At 38.9% G+C, this 24,374-nt stretch overlaps 1 protein-coding gene across 1 annotated transcript in view; it reads left to right on the top strand.

The window, feature by feature from the left end:
• The window catches only part of rxfp2a (relaxin family peptide receptor 2a), a 39,693-nt gene extending 19,909 nt beyond the window's left edge, over positions 1-19,784 (top strand). Inside the window, exons 11-20 of the mRNA XM_041952426.1 lie at positions 83-154; positions 597-671; positions 13,587-13,658; positions 13,731-13,802; positions 13,948-14,177; positions 15,385-15,530; positions 16,593-16,688; positions 17,797-17,965; positions 19,210-19,428; positions 19,519-19,784. Of these exons, the coding sequence (XP_041808360.1) occupies positions 83-154; positions 597-671; positions 13,587-13,658; positions 13,731-13,802; positions 13,948-14,177; positions 15,385-15,530; positions 16,593-16,688; positions 17,797-17,965; positions 19,210-19,428; positions 19,519-19,784 (1,417 nt within the window). The remainder of the gene's footprint in view (positions 1-82; positions 155-596; positions 672-13,586; positions 13,659-13,730; positions 13,803-13,947; positions 14,178-15,384; positions 15,531-16,592; positions 16,689-17,796; positions 17,966-19,209; positions 19,429-19,518) is intronic.
• Positions 19,785-24,374: the final 4,590 nt, after the last annotated feature.

Below are 24,374 nucleotides of genomic sequence, written 5' to 3'. Positions count from 1 at the left end.
TCGGGTCCCAGCAGAGATCAAAGAGAGGAAATTGAAGCGCCGCTTTGCACATGTTGTCTGACAGCAGCTCTGTCCTCTTCAGGTTGCTGATGGACAACAGGATCAGAAGACTTCCTGAAAACACCTTCCAGTCTCTGTGGAAACTGGCTGAACTGTGAGTGTCGGCCAGTTTGTTTGTCTTTATCATTCTGTTCACATAATCACTTCACTTCAGACTGAAATGTCTATTTGAGATGCTTCTTATTGCTGATTGAAAATTGATTTTTCACATTCAAATTTAATTAATTTCTAACCCATCAACAGATCTTCATCAGCTCACACATTTCTTGAATGCGTCGCTGTACAGTTATCCATTGTTTTCAGTTGAATGATGACAGAGATCCATGGGAGCAGTGTCAGAAAAGATAGTTTTGTTCTGCTTGTATTTGTTATATGATTTGATGAATCCCTGAAAAGAAAATCATTAGTTTGGGAAGGAATCTCTTTGATGATTTTCCTCTGGTCATTATTTACTAATTTGATCTTTTGCAAGTAATTTAAGACAAAGTTAGTTTCTATAATTAGCATTTCATTTTGCTCTCTTTCACTGTGTTTAGGAATCTGTCCAGCAACAGGATAAGGGAGCTTCCGAAAAACACGTTTAAGAATCTCTCCAAGTCCCTCCTCAAACTGTGAGTTACTGTTTGTCTGGCTGTGAGGAGAGCTGTGCTTCCTTATCTGAGGATTATAGGAGGTGATGAGGGTGAAATGGAGTTTATTTAGAACAGTTGGAAGATTAATTCCTCCCAAGAGAGAAAAAAACTCAGAACACTAAAGGGAGTATTATGCAGAACATTAAAGTTTTAGTCTTGCCATTTTTCTGCCTTTTATCATTTGCATACCCTTACATATGTACATATCGTCAGATTATTTCTACAGTGTGCTACTGTTACTTAAGAAGAGATACTACAAGTCAATATTTAGATATTACTGTGAGACCTTCCTTGTTGATTCCTTACATTGCATTAAATTATTTTTCGTGTGACATTTTTTCTGGAATTTTATGTTGAAATATACAAATGATACATCATCCATTAAATATGTGCTCAATATTTTGGACATTTTCTTTATACTAGTCTGAAAATAAACATGTTATAGAAGCAAAATAGCCCAAAATCTTATAATTTGTAAGTGCATGAAAGAACGATGTTTTCACCTGTAGTGTCTTCCCTTCAGTAAAGGATTTGAACATGTCTTCCAACACAGGTAGACGGTATGCATAGCCAAGAACAGAAATACCAAAAATGGGGCAGATGGTCCCAACACAATGAAAACTGTGCTGTAATTCTTTGCATCTTGTTCAAAAGAACATGAGGGACAACAAAATGGATGAATAGGCTGTCTGTGATGGAAATTTCAATCTCCTGTAAATGTTTTGGACACCTTCACAAGAAATGTGTTTTTTACCAAAAAACAACTTACAGTCTGGAAATGCATCACAAAAGTGTGAAAAAGACACATTTGAATCTGTGTTGACCTTTCTCACCTCAGATGTTTTGACTCGTCATCGGCAGGAAAAAGCTTAAGTGTAACAGCAGTGTAATCATCAGTCCGTTCCATCGGTTTCATGTAGGCCTTACCAGTGAGCCAGCAAGCACAACAGCAGGATCCAACCTGCGAGGAGAGCAGCCATTAATTATATTTATTACATACCACTGGCGGAGTTGCCACAGTCAAAAGGTCATGTGACATACTGATGCCCAGAATACTTCCTCAAATACATGACCGTTACAATAGAAACAGCTGTGATACATTGAAGAGAATTTACTGAGCGCCACACACATTAACAAATTACTGTTTGTATTACCTCAGTTTGAGCTCCTGGGCCGAATATAGATTAAGAAAAGGATTTTAATGGCGATGTGCAAAGGAAATTCATGAGGAACTTTTTTGACATACATGTAAGGTGAACAAATAGAACTAGAAAATTCCCTCTGGGAAATTTTGAAAGGGACACGGGGTGCGTTTGAGCCGACAAAATTATCTACGTTTTAAAGTTTGAATGAAGTCTCTAGGAGAAACTATGGCGAAGCAGCGGACAATTGAAAAAGGCTGCAATTTGAGAAAACGGCAGATATCAGAGGTAGTCAGTCCCTGATTAATGAATTGCTCCCAGCTGTGTTTCTGTGGCTTTCTCCTTGTCTGTCTCTGTTGATCACCTCAGCTGTCTGTGTCTGCTTCTCTCCTCTGCTTCATGTCTCTGTTAACATGAATTAATGAACTGAATCAATAAACATGAATGCCCAGAGGAAAAGAAAATTCAAAAAGAGATCTCAAAAATGTTTCATTTACTTCTCCTAGACAACTATGAGATCTGTGTGAGGCAAAACTGAGATTAAGGTTTATTTCTCCTGTGTCTCAGTTTTTTCTCTGGAGCAATAAGATGCACTAGATCTCAATTTAGTCTCCTTGGAAGTTTCAGAAGAGATCTCAACAAGCTCTAATATATTTCTCAGAGTTTCTCAACTTTTGTGTCTCTTGGTGATCTCAGGCAGAGAAATCAGAGAGCTCTCTCTATCAACTCAATCTATTCTCATCCCAGCTTCAGTTCATGCATCTCATACTAAGCTCAGACAGAGCCAATGAAGAGTTCTCTACAAGCACTCACTGAATTCTCAGACTTAGATAAATGTTTTGGTTGTTTCTTATCATCTGATATTATGTTGACTTTATTGTAATTTAAATTGTGTATTATTGTATGCAGAATGAATTGATTGAAAATCTATCATTGTAGGCTGAAAAGACCTTCTGCTTTTATAATAATTATATTTTCTATGAATAATTTTAAGTATTCCACTGCAGGTAATTCATTTTTTTTTAATGAACCACATAAAACACATTGTAAAATAAAAACAACAACAATGTATTGGTAACCTGAGAGCAATGGAGTTACACTTTCAATATTTCAGCTGTATCAAAGTTTAACTGCCCAAAACTCAGACCATTAATGAGTCAATGTAGTATATTCAGACGTATGTATCTTCTCATGTAACAACAGATTTGCCCACATAAAACTGTTGAGATCACTGACATTTGTCTGGGTATGGCATCACAATACGAACTATTTGTCCATCAACTTCACAAAATATGCAATGACAATTTATTCTGACTGAAAACAGTCGCAGTAATCGAATAATTATACACACATGCAACATTTACCATTAAAAAATGAATAACATAAAGTTGACTAAATCATTATCATAAAGAAAACAATCACGGTTGTAACATTTGTAAGCTGGTAGGTACACTAATTTCACATTTTTTAAAACGCACAAAAGAAAACTCTTACTGGCATATAATAACTACTTATCTTTCTAAACATGTTATTGGGGTATTATTAGATTATTATAGTTAATGAAAACGAAATGATAGGATATTGAAATAATTAAGGTATAAAAAATAATTTCAGTTAACTGAAATGAAAATAAAATCGAGGCTTTTCAAAACACAATAACTAACTGAAAATGTTCTGTGCATTTACAAAGCTAACTAAAATAAACTCAACTTATAAAGAAAATTATTAAGTAAATTTATTATCTCACTAAAAATGTAGCTATATCCACTTTCGGCTTATTGATGCTGCATCTTTGTATTTGGTGCAAAAACGCTGTGAACTGTGAACCCTGCAGATGATGCAGCCCTAACGTCAACATTTCATTGGAAGAGACAAATGCTGCATCCTTATTGGTTGATTCACAACGGGGGGGCTGACTTAACGACGTTAAATCGTAAGTCAAGTTAACGTGTGGAGTTGCCGGGAGGAGGAATGGAGGAGGACGTTGCAGGACGAAAAAGAAGGTAAGCAACATCTTTGTTCAACGCAATTTGGGTGCAAGTTGGTAAAATTTAGATGGTGAGTGTTAATGTTTGTTCTGATACTTTTTGAAGAAACTGGTCGGCATATCTGGCAAATCGTGTAGCTAGCTAGCTAGCGAGGCCATTAGCCACGAACTTGTTTAGCTTAGCTAACGTTAACTGTTAACTTACTGAAGTGACATCTTTATGGAAAAAATATGAACTTTGGGACTATTATTTCTACAAGTGGATCCTAGACAGACTTGGAGTTACATGAATTGTGTATGACTGGAAAACTTTGTGGTCTCATTGTAGTGAGACCCATTTTCTCTAGCTTCATGCAGCTAACTTAACATTAGGATGACCTAACGTACTCTTTCGCCCGCTTTTCGTACGCTACTTTGTTGCGTGTGACGTCTCGAGAGGCTGTTTTGTAGGTGGGTCTGCTTCTCTGCTACTGTTAAAAAAAAATAAAAAATACCAATTTACCGTCCCAGTCAGGACAAACGGGAGCCGATGTGCACTGTTTGCAAAGCTGGCACGTACGTTTCAGTGTCAAATAAAGGTGCCGAAAATTCAAAATAATCCCTAAAGATTGAAGTAATATTTTCGGTTTGTTAAAGTAATATCTCTGTGGGGCTACTGTTTACTATTTACATTATTACAAGGAAAGATAGTAAGAGATATTTTGTTAAAAATGATTGAAGAGGCATTATTTCTATCATTTAATTCCAGAGATTTCAATTTTATTTTTGTACCACTGAGACTTGTTAAAGGGAGATTAATTTTGGCATAATAGAGCATGTTGAATAACCTCTGAGAAGCCTATCTGAATTTATAACTTTGGTTATAGAGCGAGATTAGTTTGTTGTATAACTGAATTTTCTATCCACAGACAAGGCATACTTTAAATATATTTATATATATATATATATTAGTTATAAGGCATCTTTGAGTAAACTTCGAATATCATATCAAGTATCTCGAGGCAGAGCAGAGTGTCCTCTTTTTTGGAAATCAAAATATGGTCACCCTATTAACATTATAAACATTATAGAGATTTGAGAAGGTGCATCTTTCCAAGATATGTTATCAATAAACAAGGGTGTAGGAGCAAGTCAAGTAAATTTAATTCATATAATGGCAATTCACAACAAAGTTGTCTCAAGACACTTTACATATAGAGTAGGTCTAGATCGCACTCTATAATTAATTTATTTGCATCCAATAATTGTTTAAATTGTTGGAACAAAGGAGCAGTGTCCACAACAGAAGTGCCCAACAACTTATCCTAGAAAAGTACAATTCTTATGGAAATCATACATCAAAAGTCACAGTCTGGATTTTTGCTGTCTCGTTCCCTTCATACCTCTGTGTCTTACTGTGGTTGGTCTGATGGATTTTAGATCATGTTTTTCAGTTCTTGAGTGGTCTGATATGGTTAAACTTACACAATCTATGTATCCAAAGATATCAACAAGTTGTTGTACCAAATTATGGGATATAATGATGTGGTAAAACTAAACAAGTCATTGAACCACCTTTTAAAATAATTAATATGTGTTGTACTTTTATGTTTTATGTTTTATCTAACAGAATGAATGGCCCAGCAGGAGCTAAGAAAAAAGAGATGCCCCAAAGAGTGCGAAACCCACCGAAGAAGATGAGTTTTTATGAACCAGACCCTGGCTCACCCAGAGATGACCGAGATGGTAATTGAGTTATTATTTTGCTACACAGCTTAGCTAATTTTTAAAGTAAAGTTCAAAGTTAAACTTACTTTGGACACTATAATAACCAAAATCTTCGACAGTCTCTGGTCTCTTATCACTGTTATTATTATTATCAATACATTGGCAGCCTGAGGCACAAATATTGATTAACAGGATTTTGTTAAAGAAATGTTAAGAAAATGGAGCATAACCCTCACTGAAACTGTGTACATTTTAGTGACAGAATTTTGCAACTCTATTGGTCAAATTATCACTACATTAGGGGCTGGGAGATTGATTTAAAAATGAATAGAATACATACAGTGCATAAATCAAAAAGAGTTGGATTAGTGAAGAAGGGTGAAGCAAATGCAAAAAGAATAAAGTTAATGCTAGTTGAAGACTAAAGTGAAGAGATACATTTTTAGCTGTCCTAAAGTCTACGAGGATCAGAAATGAGACCAATAAGATATAGTAGCATGTTTGACTGAGTTTTAGTCTGTACTGGTTTACCCAAAATCTTCTTTATTTACTTTATACACTGTGTTCATTTTCAGGACTTTTTGTATTTTTGACCTTTGAAGATGGATACACAGCAAAAATTTTTAATGTCTGTGATATACTAAACAAAGATGATAAACCCATCGCTGGCCTCAGAGATCTGAAGCCAGGAGAACAAGTACTTGCAAGATGGTCTGACCACAAGTTCTACAATGCCACAGTGGACTTCATTGGAACAGCTGACAAGACAGTGGATGCCAAGAAGGCCACAAAGAAGGACACGAAAAAAAGAGATGCAGCTGCTCAAAGATTCTACAACCTTCCATCCCTACCTCAAGCAGGTCAGTCCACCTCTGCACTGGATCACCCAAATACTGTGGAGCACAATGACATCCAGCCTCCAACTACCTGGCCAGTGTACCCACCTCCACCTACAGAGTCATCTCTACCTGTCCAGCCACAACACCAGCCTGTAACTGCCTGGCCACAGTACCATCTTCCAGTTTCCCAGTCATCGCCACATACACATCAGTATTATCAGCATCCTCCTATCCAGTCACTCCACCAGCATGCATCCACTCTGTCTCCAATCCCAGACCGTTACAGCCTTTTGCAGTATCCAAAGCATCACCAACCTCACACGGCACTGCCCACACCAGATTTGGATCAGCAAAGACAGCCACCAGCTCCTACTGTAACAGCCAAAGAATCCTTTCTCAAAATGTTGTACAGTCCTAATACACACCAAAAACCTGCTGTTCTTGGGGACCAGAGCCAGACTAGTACGTCTGAACATGAGACTTCTTCAAGCTCATCTGCAGATACTTTAATCATCGAGCGTGATCCAATTCCTGAATGTGGAGAACCATGTTTCAGTTTACCTGAATCAACAGAAGACAGATCGTGGAAGCCATGCGGGGCATGCAAGACAGAGGTGGAAAAATTAGTGGAGGAGAACGTCAAACTGCAGGATGTGCTGTGTGGTATAAGTAAGTACATTTTCTCTCTCTGTTGCAATTAATTGTTCCTTTAACACTATTCCTTTTTTCTCTCACAGTTTCTTAAGGTACCCAATTACTATTCAGTGCCGTTCACACGTTACTGTACAGCACTGTAAAATGAGTTATAATGCAAATAATGTGGGCAATAATCAAGTGTCTTTAATTGTGCACCATGAAATTGTAATTATGTTTAATATTGATATTTGCAAAGTTCTACTAAATTTTGTTACTTTGGACGTTGGGAGTTATTGGGTGCTTAAGCTAAAACTTAAAATCTTTAAACAATTTGGTAAAAATCTTAGCCCATCATGAAATCTGTGGATTGTTTTTTAAACTTGTCTCTTCCTTTTCTTGATTTTATGATTGTTGCTGTGTCCCTTTAAGGTAATACATCTTTTGTGTCACAGGTGGTGAGCACCTGGAGGCATTAAAAACTTTTCTCGACAAGGTGGAACAGATCCAACCTCAGGCTGGTGTTTGGGCTTCAAAAAACAGATCTGGGAAGCAAGAGCTGTATCCAGAAAGTGGCCTCTTCTTGTCCTCTACTCGCCTGGCTGCAATCCATGCAGAAGCAAAGAAGGACTGCCTTCGCTTATTCCATCTTCTTTTTGATGAACTCTTTACTGCAGAGGAGTGCCGAAATGCTGTGGCATTTGGGAAACACGGAAAAGTGCCAGATGGGAAGACAGTCCTGGATAAGTTCAAAGTCAATGGGATTCTAAGTAAGTATATTGTGATTCAATTCGATTATTGCTCTTTTTCCCCCTTTTAGCACGGATGGCTATGCCACTTTTAGATTAGTCTAATCTAGAGTCATTGGTTTTATTATTATTTTCAAAAAATTATTTGTTCTAATTCTAATTTTTATTTTCAGTTTATTTTTCCCTCGTTCTTCTGCCCCTTCTCACATTCATCACCATATCTGGCCAAATCTGGCATAGTTTCTAAAGTGTTGGAACCCCATCTATTACATAGCTACATTTAATGTTGTGATTGTTTCAGTGTCCTCACAGTTTTACTGAATTTCCTCATGTGTGAACTATAGAGATATAACAATGTGAATTTTGTGATATCAGGATAAAAAAAGTTCTTAATACTGTTGTGGTAACATCTGAATCCTTATGCAATTTGTAATTTGTGCTTTCTTTTATTCTTGCAGCTTACATCATGCGCTGTAGTGCACTGGATGGTTGGACACCAGTTGAGAAAAGTAAGGTCAAAAAAGCCTTCATAAACAAATGCCGCATGAGGGCCACAACACCATAATTTATTCGATGTGGCATACCTAGAGACATTTGTTGAAATCACCATGTCCAAAAAAGCCCTTGTATGCAAATGCTGCATGTCGGCCTTGAAGCCCTCAAAATGTTGTGCATTGTTGTAAAATATTTATAGTTAATATTTTATAATGACAATGTGAAAATAGCTTTTGCTGTCTTTAAAGCGATATTCCATCGTTCAAGCATAATCCACTCAATATGTATCACCTCTATGCTGATGTGAGGATGGGTGAAGATCTTCAGTTCCCTTTCAGCAGAAAACAGTCTTGCAGCTAATTAAAGTGAATGGTGTAAATGGCACCTTTTGCGGTTAAATTTTAATGTCGTGGCTCACGGACACTTGGATTGCACCACATGAGCAGGATGGAGACATTTTATGTTTGTTTTGTGTTCTTTTTTTTTACATTTTATCCGTGGTCACCATTCACTCTAATTAGCTGCAAGGCTGTTTTCTGCTGAAACTCCAGGATTGTTTTGTGAACTGAAGGTCTTCACTCATCCTCACATCGGCATAGAGGTGAGTACATATTGAGTGGATTATGCTTCAATGAAGGAATATCGTTTTAAACTGTCTTTAACTTTGTTGTTAACATTATTGTTATTGTTAAAGTTATTACAATTAGTTGAAATACTCAAAATACACAGTTATTGTACTTGAAAATTGAGTACTCTTGTGTTGAATTTTGAATAAAGATTCAGATTCAGATTCAGATTTCTTTATTCTTCCCAAAAGGGAAATTAATTTGTTTGTCAGCTCATCTGCCTTTTGGTATAGAATTATAAAGCCTGATGGCTGTGGGTAGATCTTCTGTATACCTGAGTGAAAAGAAAGGAGTATCCACCACTGTAGTTTGTTTGCTCCATCAAGATGAAGTGGATGATCCGTGTTGTTTAGAATGATGAATCCAGTCAGGTGGGAGAGTCACATGATTGATTTTATTAGTATTGTAAGTGCCTCAGGTGTGTGTGTGTGTGTGTGCGTGTGCGTGTGTGCGACTCACATATTGCTCCATATTAGCTCCAGTATTGCTCATTTTCTTTTCCAAAGGAGAAATAAAGGAGCCATTAAAAACGCTGAATTGAGATTAGCAAGGTATCTCCTTTAAGTCTCAAGTATGACTCCCTCTATTTATTCTGTCTCACCTATTTCTCCTAGTGAATTTTAGGAGAAACATGTGAGAAACATTTTAGACAAAACAGAAACTAAAATGAGGCTGAGAAGAGAATCTCAAATTTGTCTCCCGAGCTATAAAAGAGCAAGCTTTGAGCAGTAAAATTTTCCTCTGGGTGGAGCTAATGCTAACGGAGCTAACAGAGCTAACACTAACGGAGCTAACAGCTAACGGTGCGAATAGAGCTAACGGCGCTAACGCTAACAGAGCTAACTGTGCTAACAGAGCTAATAGAGCTAACGGCGTTAACAAGGGGGCGGGGGGATGGGATTTTTCATTATGCATTTGTCTGTGTGTGTGTGTGTTTGTGTATCTGTCATTGTGTGTGACTGCGTATGTGTGTGTCTTCGTCTGTTTGTGTGTGTGTGTCTGCTTGAACTACACAAGCAGCCCAACCAGCTCCTACATGGAGATGTGTCTGGTATATGTGTGTCTGAATGTGTGTGTGTGTGTGTGCGTGTGTGCGTGTGTAACTTCTGCCCCACCTGCTGATAATTACCTCTGCACCTCTCCCACTGTTTACCTGTTCCTGTTCAGTTTTGACGTGCTTGTTTTTAATCACTTTTTAGCTGTTGGTTAGCCCTTTTTGTGTGTGCATTTGTGTGACTACTGTCTGAAACTCTTTGGCAAAGTGCTTTCTGAAGCTGAGTTTAACTGTTTGTTGGACAGAGATTGTTTTCAAACAATGCCCTTGTTTTGACTGAGCTCGTTAAGATAATCATTCTCAGGCTTGTTGTCCTGCAGATGTGTGTGCGTGGGTTATTGACCGGTGTGTGTGTAAATGACAGTTGCACCTGTTAAACTCTTCCCTTGAAAAGCGGCTTTTTCGCTGTCGGTTTCTTCCGAACAACTTGCGATTGTGTCAAAACCGTAGCTGCTATCAAAAAAACGATTACACTGTGAGATGCGGACAAGTCTGGGCCAGATGTACGTGTGTTTTGTGTCCAGATATTCTTTAGAAAAATGACAAAATGGTCGACTTAAAAAGACTCTGCGACTCAGAGAACAGGAGTTTGTATTGTATGCAGTGAGATTTGGGTTCGGCGAACCTCCCGAACTAAATCCTCTGGTGAGAGAACCGTACCTCGTATCAGAGCGTACTATAGATCATCGGACTCCCGAGAACTTCCTGAGTCCGACCATCTCCTCGTTTTATTCCTGAGACAACAACTTTTTGTTTTATGGCGAGCTAAAGACAAGAGGCATTTCTGCTTTGCTCACAAAACAGCTCTGAATTTTAACATGGGACTTAATGGGAGAGCAGGAGGGAGCTGGCTGCACAAAAAGCCTCACTATTTAAATTCAGTAAGTCTCTCAGCTTTTTCGAGGACATCGCATGAAAGAGGACAAGTTTGTCTACAAACTGATCCCAAAATTATGCGTGTAGAGTGTAATTTGTGGCCGTAGCGACGAGAAAAAGAGAAGATTTTAGGATCGTTTTTAGACTCTGTGCCACTCTAGCACGCACTCTAGCGCGAACATTCCGCGCAATACACACCCATTATAATCTCAAAATTTCCCTCCAAACGATCACTGTCATTGAACAGTGACTGATCAAAAACTATAGGACCAATCAAAATGTGGATGAACACACCAATAGACCAGACTTGGGTCGACATTTTAAAGTTGAAATGAAGTCTCTCGGTGAATGTATGCCTGAGCTACAGATGTTTGAAAAACTCCAATTTCAATCTTGTTTTTTTCGCCCGTCCCATTCATTTCTTATGGGAAATTTATCGCAGTTTTTCGCGTCTTACGACGCGAAAAACTGCGATAAATTTGAGAAAAGTAATAGCACACCGATCCCGAACAATACGCACGTTTTGATATATAATTTGCGAGGGTTTTCTCAAAGCTGCGGGGCGAGTTAAGGGACGAAAACTTGGAGGAGGATGAAAAATAAGAAGAAGAAGAAGAAGAAGAAGAAGAAGAAACGCGCGGGATAGTAATAAGTGACTCGGAGCGTGCCCCGTGTCCCTAATAAATGGAAACTGTCTTGGAAAACGGTTCCTCTTAATAGGACAAATGCACCAGTTTAATGCTGGGCAGAGAAAACACATGAGCATCTGCTTTTCCTATTCCTATTTCCTTTGTCCTCTGGGAACAACAAGGCGCATAGATTTATGGGCCCCATTAATCTTTTAAAAATCACATGCACACTCAAAATGTGAAACCTTTTTGTATGCACACTCACACCTTTCGCCTGTAAAGATTTTCCTGCAAAGATCACTCATCCAAACATTTCTCTACTGTTACTTCCAGATTAAGACACGAGAGACACAAGAGTTGCTTGTGAACAGCTGCTGTTTCAGTGAAAGGGGGGGGGGGCAGACTACCTCATGAATAATGCTATTATTAAATTAATGAGGTCCAAACTATTTGTTTTCATTACTGGTGAGCCCAAAGCTTTGGAAAACAAGTAAGTTTCAGTGAAGTAAATGTCATAGAAAAGGGTGAGTGATGTCATGATATTTCAGGGTGTTTCTGCAATAGTGATATTCTTCAGAATGTTACAAAACAAAGTGCATGCTAAAGATTCAGATATTTCCACCATGGACCTGGTAGCAGTGTTGACTTTCAGTTTCAGCCTTGCTTGTTGTTGCTGTGCGCGAGGCTCAAGAAGTTGGAATATTGCAGGGATATTATCGGAAATGATATGATTATCACAAAAGCAAACTCTCTCGCTTTAAATCACGTCGCAAGTCGAAAACTAAATCAGTTTCAGGCAAGTTTGAACCAGCTCGAGGGAACGTTTTTCATGCAGTTTGTTGTTATGTGTTTGTGTGTGGTCTGTTAAGCTGGTAAATGGGGCTGAAGAGTAGCTGGAGGATTGGATTTCTGGTTGAATGGTGCCCACAGTTGTGCTGATGTCTGTTTCAGCTTACTCTAAAAATTCACATAAGTAGGTTTGATATTAAGCTGCCATCAGAGGACAATGTGATTTTTTCTTTTACTGTGACTTTGATTGAACACACCCTTCAATATTTCATAGAAACACATAACAGAAACAAAAGTTGGTGTGAAACCTATAAAATTATATATATTATTAATGCATTTCATCTCAGTCAGTTCACACTGATGCCAGTTTTCCAGCAGTTAAGTGCAGGGATTCAACATTGCACTCATTTCTGTCTCTTTCTTGTTCCGAGTTGAGCAGCTTTGTCAAAACTTTCCAACCAGTCGAAGTTTTACACAGCATGACAGTGGTAAAATAACTACACAGAGAGAACTTGTACTCATTCCATTACTAATTCACATCAGGACATAATGTTCCAGCAGATGATGATGATCCCTCTGTGCACACATTCACACCTACAAACAAAGGTAGACACACACGAAGAAAGCGGCTTTATTGGTGCATGAAACCACTGACATTTTGCTTTTTTTTGGTGATTCTTGTGTGGTATGAATAGGAAGAATGGCAGGACAATTATCAAGGACAGGCTGCACCTGCTATCTTTTTAAAATGTGAGGGACACCCGAATGTAATGTGACATTGTGTAGTTTGTGCTTGGTTGTAGGTAACCAGAAATTAACAGCCGTTAAAATGACCAGCATGTAAATACTGGTCATTTTAACAGCTGTAAATTGTAAATACTGATCTTTTTATTTGCAAATAAAGTAGTTGCACTGAATCAGTTTCTCTTGAAATTGTGAGAATAGCTCGTGAACTTGTAATGTTTGACCCAGCTGCACTTTAGAAGTTTGTGATTTGATTGTCTTTGAAGTCACATTCAGAACAACAATAACTTGTTCATATTGTCTTTGTACATGGCAAAAAACAAGGTTGTGTCCAGAGTATGATATGAATTGCATAGACTTAAATAGATATGATGATCTATGAAGATAGATGCTGCAATTCCTTGTTCCAAACCGTAGATAGTATAACAGGAAGGCTGTTACTGTATGACTATGAAAAGGTATTTGTACAGATTTAGACATAGGAGTGGAGTGCTATTAGCTTTATTAGACCCACTGTTTGTTTACCCTGTTCCTCTTTGTTGCAGCAACTTTGACATTTTGATGTCAGGGAAATGGGCAGCAGTGCCATCCTGTGTTGAGTTTGTCATGTGTTTCTTGCTGCAGAAATATTTCCCACAATCCCCTTCTCCACATTCACCCCGGACACTTCAATGACCTGACACATCTTCAGTCTCTGTAAGTACACATAAACACACAGACACACTCAAAGAAAGTGTGCGGTGTTGAAGTACACTCTGTTTTCTATAGGGCTCTGGAGGGTATAGAGATCCCAGATATTCAGATGAAGATGTTCCTGCCTATGAAGAACCTCTCCCACATGTGCGTACAGTCCTCAAAATCCTCACATGAGTCTGCCATCACAGAGTAACCAAACCTCTTTATCTTATTATCTCTTCTGTGTGTTTGTCCCTCATGTTTCTTCTGCTACCACCTTCTATTTTTATTTGCTCCTTTCCTCCACCAGCTACTTTAAGAAGTTCCAGTACTGCTCCTACGCACCTCATGTAAGGTCCTGTAAACCCAACACAGACGGCATCTCTTCGTTAGAGGACCTGTTGGCCAACATGGTGCTGCGGGTGTCTGTCTGGGTCATGGCCTTCATTACCTGCTTTGGTAACCTCTTTGTCATCGGCATGAGGTCACTGATACGAGCTGAGAACAACCTACACGCTGCCTGCATCAAAGTCCTCTGCTGTGAGTAACTGAACACTGTAATCTCACAAAATGAAGGTATACTATGCACAAATAGAGAAATACTTAAGTAGGTATAACACCCCTCTGTGTATGTAGGGGTGAAGGTGACCCTCGGCCTAACAACAACAGTGCTGTCGAGGAATTAAAACACTGAACACAGTTGATGTAGAATTGAAGAATCACAGACATGGAAATTTGAGAAAGCAGATCTGTAAATTAAATCTTCCAACTGTTCTTGTGATGGAGTCAAATACTTTGATCTGTAAAGGGAAGGCCAATTTGGAGTCATGAGTAAGTCAACCTGAACCTTTCAAAGCTAACAGATTAACAGGGATCTTAAGGGTTTGTAAGGCCTAAAAATGATGTTGTCCAAGATCAACCAAATGAAGTTAAAAGCATAATGAAATCAGTTGTGAAATGACTTACAAGTGCTTGGTGTGTCAAGTAATATTGCAATAACTGAGTCTGGAAAGAAGGAATAGTCCTTGAGAACATTTACTCCTGGCTTTGTAAGCAATGGTCACACTATCTGCACATTTGAAATGATTTGTCACACAGTTGGTAGAGTGAGCTGCTCATAATGTGCAGTGAATAAAAGGCAATGGTTCTGCTTTTTTGAGGATTCACGTGCGATACGAGGGTTGGCTGGTATGACAATATGTATGGTGCGACAGAAGAAGTTTGTCCACTCGTAAAGATTTGTCAACACCACTTCCACCGCAGAACCAAACAGAGCATTTCCAATAAGTGAGACCACGTCTGACATAGACAAATGTGCTACATGCGTGAAAGGGCAGCTCTGGACAGTGTCTGATTATGTGGACATTGTCCCAAGCGTCTATGAGAAAACAGCTTTAGTATCTCTGCTATATATTTGCAGCAGGCAGCACGATGTAGCAGTCCAGCTCAATAATTAAATTAACAAATGTGAGTAAGTATGGTACAGTGTGTTTTTTTTTCTTTCATTGGAGCGGAAAATTAATGTTGAAGCTTGAAAAATAGAGTCATGGTGGCTTCCTTGAGTTCTACATTACACACACACCCTGCACACAGCCACATCGCAAGATGGAGAGTTGTTTTGTGATGTGTATTTTAATAAGAAATGTTGGGTCTGGCTGCAGGACGTGTCAGTCACTGACAGATGGACCCAGCAGAGCCCCTCCCTCTGCAAATGGACTCATGTGTGTCGCTATCTGTTATTGTTCAGGTGCAGACTGCCTCATGGGCGTGTACCTGTTTTTCGTTGGAGTGTTTGATGTAAAGTTTCGTGGGCAGTACAATCGTAATGCCCTGCTCTGGATGGAGAGTGTGGAGTGTCGAACCATTGGATTCCTGGCCATGCTCTCCACAGAGGTATAGACTGACATCCCACTCATAACATATACACAATAAACTGTACTCACTGCAATACACCTCCAAGATATATATATATTGTTTTTTAAGCACTTGCACACTTATTCTGCTGATCCCTTATCAGCCACTGCTGTGTCCCATCAACCAGCTGCTGTGTAGACTCTAAGTCTAGTTTTCCTGAGGGAGAATTTGATTATCATATGTTTCTGCTCATGTTGTATGCATACAGGGAAATACACTTTCAGAGTCTACACATGCTAAATTGAACTCTTTACCATTATTTATTCTCAATTAATTTTACTGGGGCTTGTGTTTTCTGACTGACACAAGGGATGCACCAATCTGACTTTCTTTCCCAAAGCTTTTTTAAGTGATGGAATAGTGGAGACACATTGATGAAGTAAACTGTTTTTGAAGGTACCCTGTTGAGTTTTTGCCCACTATAGGGCTTTGGAGCTGTGTGGTTACAAGCAGTATTGGACGCAGTCATGCGGATGTGAACGTTGTGATCCATATTCCTGCCATTGGTTTCATAGTATTTTGCTGATAGATGGGAGCAACACATAACAAAAATGTAGAAATGTACCAACAAGGGCTGTGAAGAAGGCTGCTCGCAAGCAAAAATCGACATAAACAATGCACAATTTAAAATATTCCAAAAATCTGTGTTGCAGTTGTTTTCTGTGGAAGGAAATGCACTGAACATGTCTGTTAGAGTTAAAGAAATGCATTTCGGTAAAAACACTAAACATAAAGTTCGGAGGGTAATACTGATTTGCTCAGAGTGTTGTGCTATGAAGGGATTGCTTTCAGCTGACTCAAGTCTTATGGCTTTAACAAAAGCACTTGAATGCACCTTGAGTTTTTATTTAGTTTTTGCTTGCATAGTACATGCTGATAACCTGTATGACAACAATAAAGCAGAGTGTCTATGTGGAAGGAAGGAAATTGATCTAAAAGCTTATGGTGTGCTTCTGAAAACGGTCAGCAGTAGTGTCACTTTGATTAGTTTAATAGTTAAAACATATTCCTGTGAGATTTAAAATGAGTGTTTTCCCTCAGGTGTCTGTTCTCCTCCTGACCTATCTGACTCTGGAGAAATTCCTGGTCATCGTATTCCCCTTCAGCAATCTGCGCCCAAGCAAACTTCAGACTGGGGTGAGCCAAACTGCTTAATAGAGGAAAAGAATCTGTCTGATGGATTTAGTTGGGTCCTTTTTGTTGTTTGGTGCTGTGTCTTCAAAGATGTCCTACACAAAACAGCACAGTGTTGACTGCTCACTTCAGTTAATCTGAGTGGAAAATAATCGCACATCTTTACAGTGTGAAAACACTGGATTTGCTCTTGTAGTTTTTCTTGAAAAAGAGTGGACTATATGTGTTCTGCTGAGGGTTCAGCAAGTGAACTAAGATTGAAATACTCTGTGGTCTTTTCTGTAGCTACCTTTAGAAATAGACAAATTGTATTGCAGAGGAGATAATAACAGCAAGGTAGAGCCAGAAAAGCTGTTTAGTGTGTGCAGCATTTCAGCTCTTAAGGCACAGAGTGTTCCCAACACCAGCTGCACTTTTAGATAATGCAAAAAAGTACAGCTAAGTCAGAGAAAACTCATCTTGTGTGTGTAAAAACACCTAATTAGGAATACTTTATCAAGATCAAGATTACCTTGTCTTACCTGGCAGAGCATGCGCCCCATGTGCAACAGCAGTGTCCTTCCTGCAATGAAAAACTTCAGTACCACATAAAGATTGCAAATGATAAAGTAAAAAATAGGCACCCTAGAGCATGTTGTTAGTTCAGGCAGAACAGCTGTTACCATATGTGCTTCACAATCACTGCCTCATTCACAGCTGTGTGGCTATAGGCTGACTAGAAACATCCAATCATATTCATGCAGGTGTAAAGCATTGTGATAATAACCTGACACTTCTCGCTGTTCTCTTCCTCCACCCACCTACCTCCTCTTATGTATATATTTTTGCTATTGTTGATTTAACAAAGATCTGATGTCCGTGTGTTAGCCAGATCTGACTGTAAAGGTATTTGCTTTAAATGCTCCTGTCTCTACCTGACGAGGGTCCCTGTGTCTTTGTCAGTTAACAGGAGGCAGCTAGACTGAGCTAAATGTTTGGAGTAAGGTCTAGTCAATTAAATGACGTGTGGAAATCCAACGAGTCATCAATTATCTTAAATCATTTTCATTGTGGGCTTTGAAGAGTACCCTGTTAGAAATCCTAACAGCGTGTTTGTTATCCCTGCTGCAAGGTGGTCCTGGCCTCTATCTGGCTACTGGGGTTCATTATTGCTGCTGTGCCCCTAATGAATGAGGACGTGTTTGGAAACTACTATGGACGTAATGGGGTCTGCTTTCCCCTTCATTCTGACAGGCAAGAAAAACCTACCGCCAGGAGATATTCTACAGGCATTTTTCTGGGTAAATTGATTTTTTTTTTCCATGACAGCTCGTTTTACTCATTTTTTGTTTGTTAGTTGTTTAGCACCTGCTTGTACCTCCAAACCCCCTTCAATCAATCAATGAAACTGATTAAACATTCATGCATTAAAGATAAAAAACCACCCACTGTAGAATGATCAAATGCCCTACCCACTGAGATTAAACACTGAGCTTTAAATGAAATAAAATAAATAGTCTTATATTTCAAGAGCAATCTGATCACATTTTAAGGGGTATTATTACCCTTTAACAAACTGAGCAGGGAACATCGCTGCACCTCAGATTGGGATGTTACACAGCAAACACCATGGCTCCATCAACAATGCACAATTAGTGTGGGCTCTTATTACCCAATGTTCTCAATGAGGACCCTTGTAAGTCTGTGATGAATGAGCATTTACATCACTAGGCTGTTTAAAATGTGAAATAATTCATGAGGTGCCACACGCTCTTCTTTCAGAGGGTGTATGCATGGATGCTCAAATGAAATATGCAAATGCATACATAAAAAATCAATTTGTTTGAGAAAGTGCTATATATACTGTACCTTTACTTACATACAATTGTTAGGTGCTTGACAGCTGTTAGGACTACCTTGTTATTTTCAGATTAAATTATTACATTATTGTGCCTTTCAGATTAAACCAGTGGGTCCCCTTAAAAAAAGCAGTGTCTAGTTGGGGCTCCTTGTTATGTTTTAGATGCTTTTGTTAGCAGTTCCACACATTGCCTCTTAAAACATCTCAGATGGTTTCACAACAGAAGAGCTACAACTATCCATGACATCACAAAATAAAATGAGATTAGAAAAAAGTCCCAAAAACAAATACAAATTTGTGCAGCAAAACATTTTTCTTTTTTCCTTCCACCTTAATCATCTCACGCCCCCTCAGATATGTGACGATTGCAGGGAACTCGACATCTAACTAACTAACTGTATATGAAGTAATCTAAACTAGCTCCACCTCGGCCTGCTACAACATTAAAATGATGCTAATGCATTGACTCTCGGATCATCTATAGTAATATATCAATCACGGGGCCATTTTTCTGCAAAACAAATACATTTTGCCCATAATACTGTACTTTTAATTAAGCGTGGTAGAATTTTGAATCAGGACTTTTGTTAGTAATTAAGCACTGTTACATGCATATATAGATACTTTTGCTTAAGTAAAGGATCTGAACACACTTGTGTGTGAATGGCATGCACATTTCTTTAGGTCTCAACTTGCTGGCGTTCCTGGTGATTGTCTTCTCCTACTCCAGCATGTTCTACTCCATTTATAAAACTGGCATCAATGCAACAGACTTGAGGAGCAGACTGCACAGAGACATGGCCGTGGCCAACAGGTTTTTCTTCATAGTGTTCTCTGATGCCCTCTGCTGGATCCCCATATTTTTGGTGAAAATCCTCTCACTGTCGGAGGTGGAGATACCTGGTAAGTAATGAGACCACTCTGTGTTACTTTTACATTGATTTAACACTACTGCTTAAAAATGTGGACAACTTTGCTTCTGTTCTTTTTTAGGCACCATCTCCAGCTGGGTAGTCATCTTCATCCTTCCCATCAACAGCGCCTTGAACCCCATCCTTTACACCTTGACCACCAGCTTCTTCAGAGAGCAGGTGGAAGTTTTACTCTGTCGCTGGCAGAGAAGACACGCCTTAAAAAAAGACAGCAAAAGCCTCACCTCCTCCACAATCTTCGTGGACACCTCACGGGTTCCTTGCTACCAGCTCCCAGACTACCTCCAGCAGGTGTCACTGACCACGGTAGACCCCCGCTACGCCTGAGGGAGGTAGAAGCTCTCCTGGAATTTTGTAAACTATGGGTCGGGGGCCTATGACCCAATGCCTCCCACATGACAGCAGCGCTAGCATGTTTTAACGAGGCTGATGGAGCAAGATTAACGATCACTGAGCTGTCTCATCGTGCTGTAAAAATGACCACAGTTAGACACTAAGCATCTTGCTCAAGGTGACTTCGACATGTGGGCAAACCACCAACCTAAAGATCAGTGGACCCTCCTTACAACTTGGGCTACACTCACCCCAATGCTGTCATGCTTATGTGACCATGAACTTGATATAGTTCCAGATGAGGGTACAGTAACAGAAGAGGATAAACACCAGTGCATCTCACTACCACCCTGAGGATGATCACAACAGACTCATAATGTCTCAAGTCGAGCAAGAAAAGTGGTTATTGTTCTTTTATAGAATACAAACTGTCCCACATATGTCTTTTTTTTTTTTACTTTACTGACCCCTTGTTATGTCAGAATATGGGGCTAGAGCCGGAGAGGGAGCTTGGGGGGCAAGCAGCCAAATATCTCTTATCTCACAGATACTGTTTTCTATGAAGTGATTTAAGGATGAAGCTCTTTGAGTCACAGACGCTGAGCTGAGAAACATGCTCAAGGATAAATGGTTTCAGTGTCAACTAAAGCAAGGAATGAGCCTTGGACTGCATAAACTGTAGCGCTCAAACACTGTCTATGAAATTATAATGCTGGCATAATGCAAATGCAAATCAGCAGTTGTGTTTGTTTTTATTTAATGTGCACAAAAACTAACACATTTAAAATTCAGATGCCGAAATCCAGCTCGCATTTTTGTTTCATTTAATCTACCAATTAAAATGCAAATTTAAAGTCAATTTTACATGTAATTTTAATGTTGTCTATGATACAATTTGAATTAAAATGAAAAAGATGCTTGAAGTTATGCATTTATTATGGTCTGTGCTTCATCCCTCTGTATTTCTGCACCCTCTCTTTGCTTTTGTTGTCATCTCTTTTGGGTGATTTCTATTTGCTCCATCAATTGCTGGGTTTCCTTGCCTGATTAGATTTCCCTCTGTAATATCCCTTTTCTAGACCCTCCTCTGCACAGATATGTGGGAATGAAGCTGCAAAGGAAGGAGCATGTTTGCATTTAAGCCTGACTTGTGATCATGCAGAATCATCATATAAATGTTTTATTTGTGCAACAAATCTTATGATGCATTTTTAACGGCACATTAAATGATCATTCTTGACGCAAATCATGATATTTCCGATAAGTCATGAGAGTATTTAATTTTTTTTATTAACATTAAATGTGATTGGAAAAATGGCAAACTGGGCTTTTGCATATGAATTATATCAAAATGTGAAAAAGAAATGCAATTGTGAATTTGCATGAATCAATGCAGGATTATAATCACATGTGTAAGGCATTTAAGATATGAGATAGACCAGTCAATGGGAGAAAAATGTGAGAGAAAGAGACTTAACCCTCAATAGTCACTGGCTGTTGTGCATCAGTTATGTGTAGCAGTGGCTATTCCTGTTCCCCACGAACGAATCATACTTTTTTTTCCCCAGACCTCCTTATTCTGTGACATGTGGTTAATGAACGCCAAGTTGCATTTAAATCATTAATCCTATACATGAAGAGTTTGTTTAATTCATTTTAGTTGTCACTGTTCTTGTCACTTGGACTGTTCTAACTTTGGCTCATGTTTCAATTTATACTTTTTTATGCTGTACTGTGAATGTATATATATTATGCCTTTGTTTTTGCTACCTTTTAAAAGCTGCTTTATTTCAGTGACAATCATCAACACCATGCTAATGATTAAAGAATAACAAAAAGAAAGAAATCATACAGGTAAAGAGTAGGGGCTGTGATGATTTTACACATTTCTCCAAAGCTGACCAAGCAGTGGAACCCCCTCTGAAGAAATAAGGACTATAATTTCCTGTCATGCTGTGCAGTTGTGCGTATGTTTATTTTTGTTGTGTAATATTCGGTACAGGAGACTTGTCTTCTCTGTCTGTGGTCTGTAAATAATTGCGTTTGTTAGAGTCAGGTTGGTAATTTGTGTGTTTAGAGATGGCTCTTTGAATGAAATAATAAAAAGACAAGAACAAACTTGAAGGACATTTTAACATTTTGCTCTTTTGTGTGAGCTTTCCTGTAGCCTAATTCTGTTCTACAAATAATTTAGCTTCACAAATGCACCCCACTTTTATGTGTCTTTCATCTGTCATTCTAACGAGAGCAGTTTTCTAGTCATATGCCAAGTTAAATGAATGTCTACTACTGTACAGGGCAGTAACATTTTAGTCCAGATAAAACTCATCATTTTGTTATAATTCAATACTACATTTCCCATGAGCTATCAAAACTTCATGAGAGGCATTAGTTGTTTAACACTGCCATACAGTGGTGGAAGAAATACCCAGACTTAATTCAGTTGTAATCATAATCTATAAAGAAACTGATGTCAAATAAATGTAGGGGAGTATGATTATGGCTTCCAAAAGTAGAGTATAAGTAAAAAGTATCATAAGATAAAAATATGTCATCTGAACATTAGCAAATCATATGATTGCATGTTAAACAAATGTGTTCATACACGAAATATAGTTCTATGAGTTATAAAATACTACATTAAGAGTTTTCTCAGGGAACATCAGTAGTGTAAGTTTAACTGGGTTGAGAAATTTCAATAACTTGTAAAAGGCTCAATAAGTGACAGACATTACATAAATACCTACATATTAGTTTAAGTTGTTCTCAACAAGTAAGTACTCACACTATGATGGTATACTTTAATATAACTTTATGAGATATAGATAAGTGATGGTTTGGAAGTTTGCATTGCAAACCTATTGAACAGTCTATTTAATGATGTTTTTTTTTTTTTTTTTTAAAAAGGTGATGCTGACTGCTGCATGATAGCAGTTTCTTTGTGCAGTTGCCTGTAGTAAACTCGTTTGTCATCATGCTACAACATGTCTTTTCAATTTTCTTTTACAGCTCTTTTCATCACTTGGGTTTGACCGCACCTACGGCGCTCAGCATCCTTCGTAGCAGGTGTCCTGCCCTTGGACCAAGGTGCGCCCCTAGCGACACGTTGATGGACACCGCCGCCAACCAATAGGAAACGTCGCTCGCCTCAGTTTCCAGAACCTCGGCATATGATTGGTTGCTATGGGCGGGGCCCTGTCATCCGGAGCAGTTGTGCTGTCAGCCGGGGCGGCACGACTCCTGGAGGAGAGAGACGAGAAGGATTGATGAAAACAAGCCGCTAAATCACATAAACAAAGAACCCGTGCCAGGAAATGATCTTATAGGCGCCGAGGTCGACGCAGAAAAGGTACCGTTCAGTTTAATGTCGCACTAGTGTTGAGTCCGTTGGTGTTTAATGGGTCTGTGTTGATACAAAGGCGACCGAGCAATGTCTTGATAGAACATCGATATAACTACCACAGGGGCTTGTACTAGCCCGTTGGCTACCGGGTTAGCTAAAGGCATAGCTGGTTATAGTGGTCGACACCCATCTGTAAAAGAAAATGTGACTCGTGTATACATGCTTCCACGTTTCCTTGGGAGCAGTCGTATACAGTGAACAATGCCGCGTTGCTTTGTGAGGCAGATAAGATAAGCAACAGTCTTTATGTTAACCGCGACGTTGAGTGTAAATACAGTCTCGTGATGGCGCTCAATGATAAAATGCTACACTGCATGTTAGCTGCCAGCTAGGTAGCTTACATTAATGAAATAGCAGACAAGCTACAGTTGCTAGTTGCTAGCGAATGCAGTTCGGGGCCATAAATAAAATATAAAAACATCTCGTAGTGTAACATAACACACGAACGTCTCCCAGTCCCGGGGTCTGTCTGATACCATGTCTGAGCCTCTGGACCACTCACTGATGTGATGTTGTTTCTCATTGTGAAGGTGGTTGCATATTTGTGGGTGGTGGATTAAAACACAGCTTGCAAATTGTCAAACTTGAATTGCTTTTGGTCCAGTGGCGTGCATCATCCCGCCCGAGTAGCTGTGCACTTTATTATTCTACAGTTGAGATGCTCAGGACTCAGCTTGAGCATTTTGTGAGAGAAAGCCAGCGTTACAGCATGTATTATTTACACACACACATACAGTATACTGCCGGACAGCAGGAAGCACCACTATTGTGGGCACCTTTATTTCGTGTCATCTTGCAAAATGGAATCATATAGGGCCACAACTGAAAATTATTTCCATTGACTATTAATCTGTCTATTATTTTCCTGATTAAGCAAGTAGTTGTTCTTCTATGAAAATGTTAGAATATGGTGAAAAAACGGTGCAGTTTACTGTTGCAGAGGAGTAAAGAAACTCGAAAATGTTCACATGTCAGAGGAAGGAATCAGAGTAATTTTTTCTTTAAAAATTACTCAAACTGATTAATGTATTATCAAAATAGTTGGTGATTAATTGCTGCAGCTCTAGAATCATACATGTTGACTTATATGTATTTTTTTGACTGTGTTGCGATTAATAGCCACATACTTTACAGAGTTTGCTGTGACGTTAATGAGCAGGTATTAGGATGGTCATACCTCT

The sequence above is a fragment of the Chelmon rostratus genome, chromosome 14 (assembly GCF_017976325.1).
Source record: "Chelmon rostratus isolate fCheRos1 chromosome 14, fCheRos1.pri, whole genome shotgun sequence".
NCBI classification, from domain to species: Eukaryota; Metazoa; Chordata; class Actinopteri; order Chaetodontiformes; family Chaetodontidae; genus Chelmon; species Chelmon rostratus.
The sequence above is the reverse complement of the archived record's forward strand: the minus strand, read 5'-3'. Positions and strand labels throughout refer to the sequence as shown.